A 14,703-nucleotide genomic window follows, 5' to 3' on the forward strand; every position below is an offset into this window, starting at 1 on the left:
AAGGGAGCTTTTTTTTCTTGTTTTTGAAATTGTTTCATGTAAATATTTGATGTGTTTGTTATATATATTTTTTAAAAAACAGGTGAGATAATGAAATGAATCCCAATTTTCAGCATAAAAAGATTAGTTAAAATTTGAAAAGATTTAAAAAATGGTTAGAATGATTTAGTGAGATGCACCAACAAAGAGTCCAAAACAATCCTAAAAGTTTAGATGCTCGATTTGGTTGGAGATGAGTCAAAGTAAAGATGTTTGAACCATTAAAAAAAAGAGGGTAGTTTTAGAGGCCAAACCTTCAGGGTGTGACAATTTAGCATAACATTTCATTAAACTTCCCATCAATTTTGATTACAATCCGAGTGTTGGGTGAAAGCAAGAGACGGAGGTTTAAATGAAAATTGACGCCCACCTGACCTGACGGCTGACGCACGTTACCCTGAACTTCGTTATCAAATCTTTAAAATCGGCCGCCTCCTTCGCTGTCCATTCCCGCCTACGTCTCTCTCTACAATTTTATTTCCACTCTTTCCGTTTCTCATTCTCGTTTTCCATTCCCTTCTCCCATCATCACCACCCTCTTTTCGCTTCTGTTTTCCTTCCTTTATCCCTCCTTCGATTCTCTTTACGTTGTGACTTGTTTCAGTTCTTCGAATTTGATCGAGCGAGCCAAGATTAAGGAACCAGTGTGACACGATTGAGAAAGAGGTAACAACTTAGTTCGATGATTTTCTATTATTAGGGGTTTGTGTGATTCTTCTCTAGTTTAAGCCTTAAACATCAAACATTTTTCTTCTTGTCTTTTTTCAATTGAAACCTGCTATTTATTTTGGTCAACACGTGATTTGATCTTATGCTGAGGTTTAGGGTATATGACTGATTCCTTAAAAGGTTGCTGGAGATGAAATTCAAAGAGTGGTCTGATGTTATTCTGAAACTGTTAGGTTATAATAGGCTGAGATTGCAGTCTCCGGATCGGCTTTTAGTTGTTGAAGCTGAAAATTCTTAAGAAATATATAGCATGATTAGCCTGTATACTTATCAAATTCATTTCTCTGTCATATATGTTGTTCAATTGGTGTTATTTTCCTCTATATTCATGGGCATACATTTGATGCTCGATAAAGGGATAAAAAATATTGTTTAACTGGACGAGAGCAATAAACTGTTCTGTAGATTCATTTGGTGGCCTTATCTTTTCATAATTATGTTTTGGTATAAAATGGAAGTAAGGTATTATCGGATTTAATACTTAGCTAGTTGTAGAACCAGAGAGACCTAAAAAAGACTATAAAAGGGATATTATAACTCAGGGTTGTTACCAGTTAGCATAGACCTTAGTCTCCAAATACAATTAAATTTCTGGGGTTAAATGACAAAAGGATGGAAAAAGGCCAAGACTGTTGGTGAGCAATGCCTTGGGCTTGATAGAAAAGAAGGAAAATAAAAAATAAAGGAAAGTGCAAATATATAAAGCAGCCAGATTGTTAAATCATTAAATAAGTCAGCTTTAGATACTCCTTTCTTTACCTTCTTTCCCATGGTGTGATCATGTACTCATTTCGCTCTTCTGGTGCATGGGGAAGGATGAACTCAAGCAAAGCAGCTTTAGATTTTGTTGGCTTTTGGATCTGAGGCTATCTTGCTATTTTTTTTTTGAAAAGGATACGAGTCTCACTATTATTAATATAAATAAAGAGACAAAGCTCAATGATACAAAGAGCAATAGGGGAGGGACGATCAGCAGGCGCACTCGGGCATCTCAACTAGGATGACACCCCATAGCGCCCTCATCACATCCGAAAAGCGACAATACAAGATCAAACAGAAAGCCACAAATACAAGGCCAAACAAAATGATAAAAATAATCTGTCCAAAGCAAAATCATAAATCATATGCAGCAGGTCGAGAACAAAGAAGAATAAGAAGAATAAGAAGAATAAGCCTTGATTGATTGAGCAAAAAACTATTTGAAGTAGAGGGCTGATCCGGAAGTCTTGGTGATCAAGGACTTCAAGGTGGGAGGCTGTAAAGGCTGGCCAATTTAACACGATATCCTGCATCAAAGTTCTTCTTTTTTATTACATTTTCTAAAAATTCCCAATCCACTCTGTCGAAGGCCTTTCCAAGGTCTAATTTAATGATCCATCGTTTCTTTTTTCGGATTCGTTTGCTATTAAAATAGGGTCCAAGATTTGGGGCCCTTCCAGAAAGCCACATTGTGATGGAGCAATAATACTTGGTATTACTTTCTTTAATCTTTCTGCGAGAACCTTTGCAATCAACTTATAAATTAATGTTGTAAAACTTACTGGTCCAAAGTCTTTTACCCTTACTGCATCTTCTTTCTTCTTGATTATACAAATGAAGTTCTCTTTTACACATGCATTTAACCTCCCATTCTCATAAAACTCATTAAAGAGAGCAAGACAATTATCTTTGAAATGATCCCAAAATCTGATTATAAATTCAGCTATAAAGCCATTTGGTCCAGGGACCTTATTTTTTTCCAGTAATTGAAGTGCAGATATTATCTCGGACTAGTTGAATCTTGAAATGAGTCTTGTATTTTGTTCTGCCGAAACCACTGACCATTCAAGAGGATTAGGAAGAGATCTAGCATGAGGGAATTTTGTGTAAAGAGACTTGTAGAATTCAATGATGAGACTTTCAACTCCATTAAAGGAGATTGTAGGAGTACCTTGGTCATCAATCAACTCTGAAATCAAGCTATGTCTTTTTTTGGCAACAAGGAAGCGATGGAAGAATCTAGTATTTTCATCTTCCAATTTTAACCAATTCAGTTTACTTTTCTGAATTAAATTCTTTCCTCTCTTCTATAAATTTCTAGAAGGTCTGATTTAATAGACAATTTCAGAATGTTGTCTAAGGATGACATATTCAAAGATTCTTTCTTAATTTCTTCATTTGCAAGAGCTTGAAGCAAAGATTCTTCCTGATTTTTTCTGGCTCTTTCACTGTCTACATGCCAAGATCTTAGGGTACTTTTTAAACTTTGAAGTTTTGAATAAATGACAAAACCAGCCCATCCTTGATAATTTCCGGAGGTCAAGGAATTTTTTATAATTTGGCAGCAGTGCTTATCAAGCAACCAACTGTTGCAAAAGCGAAATGGAGAGGGGCCCATTCAAAAGCACCGACTTCTAATAAGATGGGGAAATGATCTGAAGCGAGTCTTTCTTTTCGGGAGGCTTTGGTATCGACAAAGGATTCATCCCAATCAGTAGTTACTAGGAATCTATCTAGCAGAGAACGTGAAACTGACCTTCCTTCTCTTGACCATGTGAATTTACCGTTGGATAACAGAATTTCTAGCAGCTTTTCCTTTCTAATGAATTTATTAAATTTTCTCATTCCCCTTGTTAATCTTCCTACTAGAAATCTCTCTTGTACTTTTCGGGTGATGTTGAAATCACTTCCCAAACATCAAACTCCTGTACAGAGATCTGAAAGAAGAGACAACTCCGGCCAAATTTGGTTGTTTTCTCGATAATGTGTGGGTCCATAGATGATTGAAATCCAACATATTCTTTTATTGATTGTGCTGTATTTTACTGAAAGAGAATAGTCTCGTTTTGGAACATCAATAATCGACAGCTTAGGTTCATTCCACATAATCAGCAAACCTTGGATCTACCACTAGCTTCAACAAATACCCAACCAATTCCTTTTGAACTCCATAATGCCTTATAATATAACTGTCAATCTCTTCTCTTTTGGTCTCCTGAATCAATACTATTTCTGGATTAACTTTCTTCAAAAGAGTCTTAATAGCCAATTGTTTCGATTGGCCCATGATTCCTCTAGTGTTCCATGATATAATCTTCATCTTTGCTACCTCTGCCTTATATCAATTCAATTTCACATGCTGCCAACTGCCAAGAATGGAACCAACTCTTGAGGGGGAAAGATACTTGCTGACCTGCACAAAATTTCTTTCTCTGGAGAGGAAAACAATTTAATAAAATCTGGGCCGAAAGAGTTGTTGTCCTTGTGCTTCTCTGACTCTGTTTGAATTATTTCTTCCTCAACTGGTTCAATTTCTGCACTACTTACACTGGTGACTGATTCAACTTTCATAATTTCGTCTCCTGGTTGCTCTACTTTGTTGAGACTAGAAGTACCTTGAACAAAATTAAAGAATGAACCAGAAAGTTTGGAAGAGGATTGAGAAAATTTATTACTTAAAGAGGAAGGCAGTACAGACCTGTTACCAACTGAATTTGGAATTTGTATCTTCACACAACTTTCCTCAATAAATCAGAATTAGCCAAGCCCATCCAAATGTTGCGAAAAGAAGTTCTCCCTTTGGTATAGGCTTTGAGGTGCTTAGAAATTTTTCTGACATGAGATGGAATAGCTTTCTCTGCAGAGAATATTTTAAACTTGGAAGAGGCTGGTAATTTTGGTTGAGAACTGAAAACAGGGGATGGCCTGTAAGTGAAGTTTCTTGATGGAGGTAAGGACTCTGTTTCTTCCTCTAATTCGTCAGAATACCAAAAGCCATCAGAACTCTGATTAATAAATTTTGTGGGGCCTACCATCCGTGTGTCATCTTTTAAAATGCCTGCAGATACATTAAGTTGGAAAAAATCTGGTTGGGGAGGGATAGGTGAGCCGTTTTTTGAGATATTAAATTGTCGACTGGCTGTCTTTTCTTTTTTCGAGGTCTGTTTTTCTCTCTCTTTTGGTGAAGTCTTTTCCCCTTCTAAGCATGTGGAGATGCCAGCTACACCCAAATTTGAATTTGCCTTCTGAAAGTTATTTTTTCCAGCGAGGATTCAAGGGTTGAATCTCTTTCCGGTCGGCCAAGGTTTTCTTCTTCATCCCCCAACTTCCCAAGTGCTTTGAAAGGATTTCTTGAGTTGGATGGAGCATTCTGTTTGAGAAAATTCCAGGTCTCTGGGAGGCCATTGCCTTGTAGTTCTTCATCTAAAATCATTGAACTTATTCTACATAAATCAATAGGATTGGAAAAATCACCTTGAAATAAATCATGTTGGACTATTACAGGAACTTTTAAAGGTTCCAAATCCCCAAAAATTAAGGAAAATTTTTTCTCGGTTCTCACTCTTTAATATAGTTGCTGGTAAGAATCCGTTAAGATTTTTCCGAACTTTAGTTCCTACTTCAAAGCACTTGATCAGATTGAGTGTTTCTAGGGCTATACTTTCCAGTTGACCAAAATAGGCTCCAGTTGCTTCAAAGATATTTCTTCACCATAAGTTGAGATGAAGATTTTTGATTGACAACCAACCTCCGAAGAGAGAACCTATTAAGATTTTTGATTGCCCCTATTTGTAGTGTTGCTGTTCAACTTCTTTTTTGGGATTTTATTTTTGCATGCTCAGGTATTATGTCACTTTTTATTTTTTTATTTTTAAGAATTTATTTATCAATGTAAGTTTGATTTCTCACACCCCTCTAACTATTATACGTTCCTCTCAACCAGAGAAATCGTTGATGTCGCCACCACATTGTGAGAACCTCCTTTAAACCCTTAGATGCATAGTTCAACTATAATTTTGGTTTTTCTATCCTACAATGGTATAAAATTGCTAGTCAGGTTGTTCCAGCCTCAAATAAATTTTCCACGGAATGATAGTTAACTAGATGCTGTAAGTTTTTTTATGCTATTTCATCTATTGATTAGTTGTTGCAAGAATAAGATGGTGTCCAGCATGACTTTGATCTAGGTATACAAAACATAGAAAATTGCGAAAACCCAAGTTGACATGTATTGTTGTGATAAGGAATTCAAAGCTGGGGTGTAGGGTGTCAATTTACTTAAAGCAGTAGCCTTTTTGGGACAAGATGGCTGCATCGGGGGATTGGAAACCGGAACCCAAGTTTTACAAGCTGTTCACAAAAGAACAATTGGGGAAGGTTCCCTCTAGTTCAATGCTATTTACTAATGATAAGCTATAAGTGTCTGTATTAGGGGAATGATTAGGTCTGGAAGAAGATTCCATGAGAGCTTTGTAAATGGATTTCTTGTCTTTTCACTTGAAGATGAAAGTGATTCTTGATTCTATTGGCACTAACATGGTATTGTGATAGAACACCAACTCGATATGTTCTTATTCAATTGATAGGAATGGAAGATTACAATAAAGAATTGATCAATGATCAATTTGTAAACAGAAAATATGAAAATGTAAAAGAAATAACAAACTTTCTCGTTTTTTGTTTATCCTATCTCTCAAGGATGAAAACAGAAATCCACCCCAAATTGACCTCCCCCTTCTCTCCCCGACTTCCCTCCTATATTAACAGCTTATTCTCTAATTAACTCTAGTCACCATTCTCATTGCTCTCGCTCTCTATAACATGTGCCCTCCCCTTCTTCCCTTTTCTACTATATTGTAAAATAATAGGTGGTCTAACGTATTGATAGGCTTCCAACTTGTTATACGAAAGGTACGAGAAAGACCTGTGTGTCTGTTAATGGAGTTGGGTGGTTTCTATGTAATAAGAAACTGTGAGTTGGTATTGTAGATGTGAAATGCGGTTTTCTGTGATATTTGGGTCTTCATTTGTAATTATGTTATGATCAATAGAAGGGGAGGAAGAAGATGAGTTGCAAAGGTTTTAGTGGAGTGATTTGGAGGAGAACTAGACCTCCCAAATGTGGTGTTACTTTTTCTCCTAATTGTAAATTGGTTATCCTTGTCCCTTGATAGTGTTTATCAAACATATTTTTGTTTGTCTTGTTACAAGTTTTTGATAAGTTACATTTGAGATTGCATTCTTGTGGAGTTTGTCAATGCAATTGTATTTGCTATTGCTAACACATGTACGTAATTGACACAAAAAGTTCACGTGGACTCGTGTTGAACCTTTGTACTTATAAAATTATTTATACTGAAACTTTAGTGGATTGCTATATTGGCTCTTTTTGTTTTGTTTTTTTTTCTGTTTTTTTTGTCTGACTTCTCATGGTAGAATTGTTTACGAGATTTAAGATATTATAAGTATGAAAAGTGATAAAAAGAAATAACATCGAGTTACGTGAAAACTCTTGTACAAAGAGAACAAACACAATAGAACTTTTGTTATTATTTTCTTATGAAACAAATGATGCAAGAGAAGAAAATTAATAGGCAACAAAAGAGTAATTAGGGTAACATAATTACAAAACTACCCTTGAGCTTTCAACACACAACAAGCCCACTAATTCTAACACTCCCTCTCAATAAGATCCAACTTGCTAACACATGAATCAAAACTCTGTTGACTCAAGGGAATGTAAGGAATGCATATACTACTATTGTCCAGTCTTTCTTTAATAAAATGTCTATCAATCTCCACATGTTTGGTTTTATCATACTGGATCGGGTTGTTAGCAATGCTAATGACAACTTTATTGTTGTAGAATAATTTCATAGGCACCTTGCAGTCTTGATGAAGATCAGATAAAACTTTTGTAGTCAAATCTCCTTACATATCCCTAAACTCATAGCCCTGTACACAGATTCAACACTCCTTCTGGCCACAACCCCTTGCTTCTTACTCCCCCAAGCTACGAGATTGCTCCACACAAAAGTATAGTACCCGAAGGTGGATTTTCTACCAACAACAGAACCTGTCCATCCAGAATCAGTATATAGGCCTCAATACACCTATCAGTTTTCCTAAACATCAACAATTTACCAGGAGGAATTCTGTCAATTGTCTCCCTGTGTTCCTCGTAAGAAACTTGCATGAACTGACTAACGATACTTACAGCATAGGAGATATCTAGTCTAGTGTGAGATAAGTAGATCAACTTCCTCATCAGGTGTTGATATTTTTATTTATCAACTGGAACTTTATCAATTAAATTACCCAGTATAGCATTGACTCAATAGGCATATCAGCAAGTCGGCATCCCATCATACTGATTCAGTCAGCAAATCAAGGGTGTACTTTCTTTGAGATATAGAGATACCATCTCTTCATCTAGCTACCTCCATCTCAAGGAATTATTTTAGATTTCTCAAGCCTGTAATCTCAAATCCACCCATCTTTAAGTACTAGAACTACTACTAGAGGAAGCATCATCGTTAAGGAAGTAGAGTCCTCTACAGTGTCAAGCAGTGCCGATCATCCTTTCCAACCTCAAGTCCTACAAAGAAACAAAATTAGGTAAGAAAGTTGTTTTGAAGTTCAGCTCACAAGTAATCTTGCTTATAGATAACATAAGTTATAGAAAATTTTGGGCATAGGCAACACATTTTGTAGGGGTAGCCCTTCAAAGGAAAAAATTTACCCCTTCCCCAACAATAGGGGCCAAGGAACCATTTGCAATTCTGACCCTCTCATTATCGACACAAGGAATATAAGAAACAAAACTCTCAAAGGAACCTGTTAGATGATCCATAGCACTTAAATCCAGAAAATCCAAGGATTCTTCCCATCAACACTGATTAGACTGAGGGACTAAGGCATACTTGACTGAGCAATAGTTTCGAGCATGGATGGATTGGGATCATTCTAGTTACCAGTGAGACCAGATGGTGGAGGGGTTCCAGCAGACTCATTTACATAAGCTCACGCTGAATTCCGTTTGTCGTTCGGAGGATGCTTCTTACCTCCTGGGGGACGACCATGTAATTTCCAACACTATTCTATGGTGTGCCACTGTTTCTTGCAATGCTCACAAATAGGAACCAGTTTTTCGTTCTGTTGCTCACTGTCATGAGTAGAGGACCTCGCACTAAAGGCAACAGAATCAATGGTAGGAGTGGTCAGATGTTCATAGCACTCGTACGATCCTCAAGGCAACCTTCAGAACAAACCTCCATGAGGGAGGGAATAGGTCTCTGGCCCGTATCCGACCACGAACTATGTCAAACTTTGAGTTTAGACCATCAAGGAAATCATATATTCTGTCAACCTTGTCAAGTCTTGAGTGTTGTAAGCCATCACTAGACAGTTCTAGACAATTTCTTTACAAAGATCCATTTCCTGTTAAATGAGAGAGTTTGTTAAAATAGGATGTGACATCCATAGTCCTCCACATGCATTCATGGACTTGTTTTCTTAAAGTATAGAGACAAAAGACATTTTGATGCCTCGAATAAAGTTTTTGAGTTGTATCCCATATATCCTTGGCAGTCGTAGCATACAGCAAAGGTTTGCCCATTTATTGTTCCATACTGTTGATTAACATGGCCCGAATAAGAAAATCCTCCCCTTTCCAAAAACGTTCCTGGGAATCATCTAATGGAGGGCGAGGTATCTCTCCTGTTAGACAGCCAATTTTGTGGCTCCCTTTTAGGATCATTTTAACGAATTGTGACCAAGAGATGTAGTTCTAGTGATTCAGCTACTCTCCTTCAAAGCCTCCTGTAGTTTATGCCACAAAACCAAACATGTAAATAGAAGGAATTCTCTCCTTCAAAGCCTTCGGTAGTTTATGCCACAAAACCAAACATGTAAATAGAAGGAATTCTCTCCTTCAAAGCCTTCGGTAGTTTATGCCACAAAACCAAACATGTAAATAGAAGGAATTCTCTCCTTCAAAGCCTTCGGTAGTTTATGCCACAAAACCAAACATATAAATAGAAGGAAAATTAGGGAACGAAATTACCAGATTCTCGAAATACACGAGTGAGTTGGCTGGGATGCTAGGACAAGATGTGTGTTTAAGGGCTCCAAAGGCTGCCTCAAATGCTACGAGTTGCTTTCAAAACATAGCCAATTGTTGTTCGGTGGTATCCTGCACCTTTGGTTTGGATTGGGCCGAGGACTCACCAACATCAAATTTCGATTGGGTATGGAAGTTACCAACACCTGTTGGATAGAGTTTTCGGGTAGGATATAGTTTTCGATTGGTTAGTGTTGAGGAAGAAGTTGGTTTGGTTGACCTAGGGTTTGTGGTTGCAATAAGGATGGTAGGATTGGTGAAGATGGTGGCTGCAGATTCAGGTGTAGTGTTTGGAGCAACACGTGGGCAGTAGGATTTGCCTGGGTTTGTGGCGGTGGCACAAGGGCAGTGGAGTTTGGTTGATTTTGTAGTGGCAGCACAAGGGCAGTGGAGTTTTGTTGTGTTTGCGGGCGCGTAGACAGGAGGGTTCAGCGGCGATGGGTTCGGCTGTAGGAAAGTACTGGCTGGCGTGGTCTGAAGGCGGCAGAGTAAGCTCATTCACGGCGGCGCTGATTCAAGCGTCAACAATAGCACCGATATCGACGGCTGTCTTGCCGGCTGTATGATTCTCTGTTTGGGTTTCATTGAAATTGGTGTCTAGAGTTTCATCGTTATCCTTCTCTGATACCATATTGAAAGCAATAAAAAGAAATAACACCGAGTTACGTGGAAACCCTAGTTCAGATAAAAAAACTCAATAGAACTTTTCTTATTATTTTCTTATCCAACTAATGATACAAGAGAGGAAAATCAATAGACAACAAGTGCCTAAATAAAAAAGGAAAGAATAATTATGGTCACATAAATTACAAGACTACCCTTTGGTTTTCTACGCACATCAAGACCACTAATTCTTACAATAAGATACCATACCATTTTTTCTTTTTCTTTTTTTTTTTCTAGATAAGAAACCATTTCATTAAATAAATGAAATATACAAAGATATACAGAAGAGGCCCTATCAAAGATATGGTATACCAAAGATGCCTTTGAAAGAAATAACCGACTCTTAATTGCTTGTATGCCTTTACATTAAAAGATGGTAGGATACCTTTTTTAATTGAAGTTGACTTTATGATTTTGGTTTGAATACTATATTAGTCCCTGAACTTTCTTCATTTTGGTCCTTGTACGTACAACATATCCATTTTAGACTTCGTATTTCTTCACCTTTTCCATTTTGATTTCTGTTCTGTCCATTTTTGCTTTGCATACTTTTAAAACGTGCCCTTTTGAATTCTTCATTTATTGTTTTGAGTAGAAAATTTCTTGAAATGCAACAAAAAACTTTATATTAAAGGGTTTCATTGTGTATGGAGGTCAAAATCGCCATATTTTAGAAAGTGTAGTTCTAAAACAAACATTTTAAAAGTAAATGTAATAAAATTAATAGAAGGTTTACATGGACTGAATTATCCGTGGTGGCAGAGGGAATAAATTGAAAGGCAATGTTGAAGTTCCTTGATGATTCACAGAACCCAGATTCTAAGCCAAATGAGAAGGACGTTCTGAGTTGTGCCCAAGATTTGAGTAGATTGTCATTCCCTAAACGTTTTGATCAAATTAGTGGTGAAGTAGTGACGGACAGTGTTCAACAGCTTTCCTTTGGTCCTGTCCATGAAGAAGTTAATGGCTTATCGACATTCCAACCTCCTCTTTCACGACCACCTAATTGTCTGATGAGAAAAAAGCTTCTCGTTCTTGATATAAATGGTGTGCTTGTCGATATAGTATCTCCTCCCCCCAAGGAACGGAAAGCAGACATTAGTATTGCTCGACATGCAGGTAAGAATTGATCAAGAGTTCATATTTATTAAGTTCAGAGCAAGTTATATCTCTATATTTATTAAATTCTGGTTTTGAATTTTAGTTTTCAGAAGACCTTTTTATTTAGATTTCATGAAGTTCTGCTTTGAGAGATTTGAAATTGGCATATGGTCATCAAGAAACAGGTATTGATGGATTTATTGTGTTCGATTGATACTTATTTCTAAGTTCCTTTATTAGCTTTAATTATATCTGTATAGATTGGAATCAAGAGTTGTAGTTGGGTAATGAACTATATCAAACAAGTAATTCATCCCCTCTTAATCCTTTGAAGGAAGAATGTATCAAGAATGGTTGATTATTTGTTGGGAGACATGAAGCACAAATTATTATTTTGTTGGGTGAGGATTAATATTTCCTTCTCTTAAAAGTTCTTTTGTGAAATTCTAGTGAACTTACATTGGGGACTCTAGCTTTTATTCACATTGCACGTTAGTTCATTAATGTGATTTAATTGCATTGAACCCAACGTGACTTTTAAGTTTTTCGAGTGACTGTTCCCTTGCGACTTTATTAGGATCTATCACACTGTGCTGCTTCAAAATTTAAGACTCTCGAAAACAAGCACAAACGTGTGGTTTTCAAGCAACTAAGGAGACTTTGGGAGAAGCAGGACCCAAATCTTCCGTGGAAAGAGGGAGAGTATAATGAATCGAATACATTGTTGCTGGACGATTCTCCATACAAATCGTTGCTTAATCCTGTATGTTTATTCATTTTTTGGATTATTAAAGATTATAATCAATGGATGGTTTTGATGTTTCAGTCATGTTTTATCTCATATTTTCTCACAAGTTCTTTGGATATACAATTTGTTTTCAATCTTGTTTCTTCGGTAAATGTTTATTCTTGCAGGCACACTCTGCAGTTTTTCCATATTCCTACACGTTTCTGGATGAAGCAAAAGATACTTCACTTGGTGAGTTTCATTTACATTTTGCGTGATGTTTATATTAACATTTTTAGAATTAGGTTGACATGACTTTTAAAGTGACGTCTATATTAATACTAATTAAGTGTGTCATTTGAATTTTGAAGTAATTTTGACCATATAACTCAAACATCAAAATTGACTTGAAAAAATTGATTTTTCTAGACGAAGTTAAAGTCATGTTTGCTTATTTTGAGAATCATGCTAAATTATTGCACAATATGAAAGACTGTGTGGGTGTGTGGCAGGTACAAGTGGGGATCTTAGAATTTATTTAGAAGGCTTGGCTGAAGCTGAAAACGTACAGAAGTATGTGGGACAAAACCCATTTGGTCAAAGTCCTATATCAGAAGGAAGTGCATCTTGGGACTTCTATCACATGGTTTTGGATAATTATCACTCCTTTCCATCAACTATTTGATTTCTTTTCTCCATACTTTGTTTTGGGTAGCATGTCCTATACAAAAATAAAGTTAGAATTTAGTCAATATGATTTGATAAAATTCTCATAAATTATCTTACAAACTATTTATAAAAAATTTATTATTTATGAGAATTTTATCAAACTATAGACTAATTATGGAGTTTTATCAAACCATAAGCCGAAATTCTAACTTTTAAAACTTACTCTTGTATAAAAAGAAGTTATAACTTTTAAAATGATAGGATAACCATAGGGACCAAAATGTGAAACTAATCCTTTTCTTTTTTTGTTTGTAATTGTTAATTTGAAAGTGTGTAAGATGTGAAGCAACGTTGTATTAAGTAAATGATGGATTATATAATCTTTTACTACGAAAGTAAAAGAAAGTTCATATTCTTGCAATTGCAGTATGTCTTAAAACCACATTTTTTTTGTTATTATTATTTATTTTGAAGATAAATAGTTATTTTGGATCCTAAATTTTAAGAAACATTTCCTAAAATTAGATTAAACATACAAAATTACAATTACGCATACATCTCTGGCAAGGATTATACAGACAATATTACATAATACATTACAAAAAAATACAATACTATACATAATAAAACATTACAAAAAAATACAATACTATACATAATATATTCCACTACATACATTTCAAACTATATAAGTTTCAAAACAAAAAAAAAAAAAGGACAAAATCTTATATCAAATAGATCAACGAGGGAGGAGCACGGAGCGGTGGGCGACGAACGAGTGGCGGTAAACGACAAGGCAGACGGTAGACGTTCTATAAGTCTCTTTTTCTTTTCTTTTGATTTTGCATAAGTCTATGTTCTATATTCATAGAACAAATAGGAAAAGAAAAGGCCGTCACAACACAAAAGCGTCGGACTTTTCCCGACGTTTCACTAATGGTGTCGGAGAAAGTCCAACCGTATTATCTCGACGTGTGTTTCACGATGTTGGCGTTTCCTTTCTTTGCCGATGTTGTTTTTCTTGATGTCCGTGATGACGTTGGGATAAGCCCATTTTCTTGTAGTACACGATATAATATAAATGATCAATTATCATAATCAACACGATCGTTTAGTATAGTCGACACAATTGTTTAAATTTGAAGCATTTTTCCCATAATTTTAAAAAAACTACATGATCACGTGGATATGATCTAATCAATCACTTATTATAATCAACACAATCTTTTAAAATTGAAGTATTTTTTCTATCGCTAAAAAAAATTATGCAATCATGCATCATGACCTAAATGATCGTAGATCATTCGTTTAAGACTATAGTATACAATTGTGCATCATAACATAAACGGTTGTAGATCATTGGTTTAGACTATAGTACATGATTGTTTAGAAGAAGATTACTCACGCATGCATGTGATCGTTTAATCACGTGTTGACTGGCGTATTTTTGGTATATTTCATTGTGGAATTGTGAATTTTTTTCGTTTTCGAAATTATTCTATAGAGTGTAAATATTTAATCGGTTTGTCATATTGTTTTAGAAAAACCCTATTTTTATTGTTATTATTGTTGAATTATTGTCTTATTTCCTAATTTTACATTATTTATATATGTTTAACTCTTAATCTTAAATTTTTAAATATTTAAATTATATATTGTTTTAAAGGAAATTGTTATAGATATCAAAAGATATGAAAAATCCTTGCAAAATATAATAAAAAAACTTAGATGGAACCAAGAGTGAACCAATTTTGCTATATTTTATAAATAGTTTTCATATTTTTCTAGCGCGTATTTAATTTTCTTAAATTATAAATTTCAAATTTTGATGCATGCTTATATATTATTTTAATTTTAAAAATTTATTTTTAATAGAACTGAAACTGATTAA

General features: G+C 35.4%; 1 protein-coding gene across 1 annotated transcript; it reads left to right on the plus strand.

Moving 5' to 3' along the window:
* The first annotated feature begins 367 nt into the window (after positions 1 to 367).
* Positions 368 to 13,251, plus strand: LOC101216785 (ubiquitin-like domain-containing CTD phosphatase 1). The gene is made up of 7 exons (XM_011655113.2): positions 368 to 705; positions 11,078 to 11,434; positions 11,520 to 11,601; positions 11,751 to 11,817; positions 11,994 to 12,179; positions 12,332 to 12,395; positions 12,656 to 13,251. The coding sequence occupies exons 2-7, from the start codon at positions 11,098 to 11,100 to the stop codon at positions 12,826 to 12,828; spliced, it is 909 nt and encodes a 302-aa protein (XP_011653415.1). The 5' UTR covers positions 368 to 705; positions 11,078 to 11,097; the 3' UTR covers positions 12,829 to 13,251.
* Positions 13,252 to 14,703: the final 1,452 nt, after the last annotated feature.

This window comes from Cucumis sativus, chromosome 4 (genome assembly GCF_000004075.3).
Source record: "Cucumis sativus cultivar 9930 chromosome 4, Cucumber_9930_V3, whole genome shotgun sequence".
Taxonomy (NCBI): domain Eukaryota; kingdom Viridiplantae; phylum Streptophyta; class Magnoliopsida; order Cucurbitales; family Cucurbitaceae; genus Cucumis; species Cucumis sativus.

Bases quoted from the DNA above. Each gene is read 5' to 3' on its own strand.
- LOC101216785 (XM_011655113.2), top strand. From the start codon at position 11,098: ATGTTGAAGTTCCTTGATGATTCACAGAACCCAGATTCTAAGCCAAAT. The intron at 11,818-11,993 runs GTGAGGATTAAT...CGACTTTATTAG, and splicing joins ACAAATTATTATTTTGTTGG to GATCTATCACACTGTGCTGC. The intron at 12,396-12,655 runs GTGAGTTTCATT...GGTGTGTGGCAG, and splicing joins AGCAAAAGATACTTCACTTG to GTACAAGTGGGGATCTTAGA.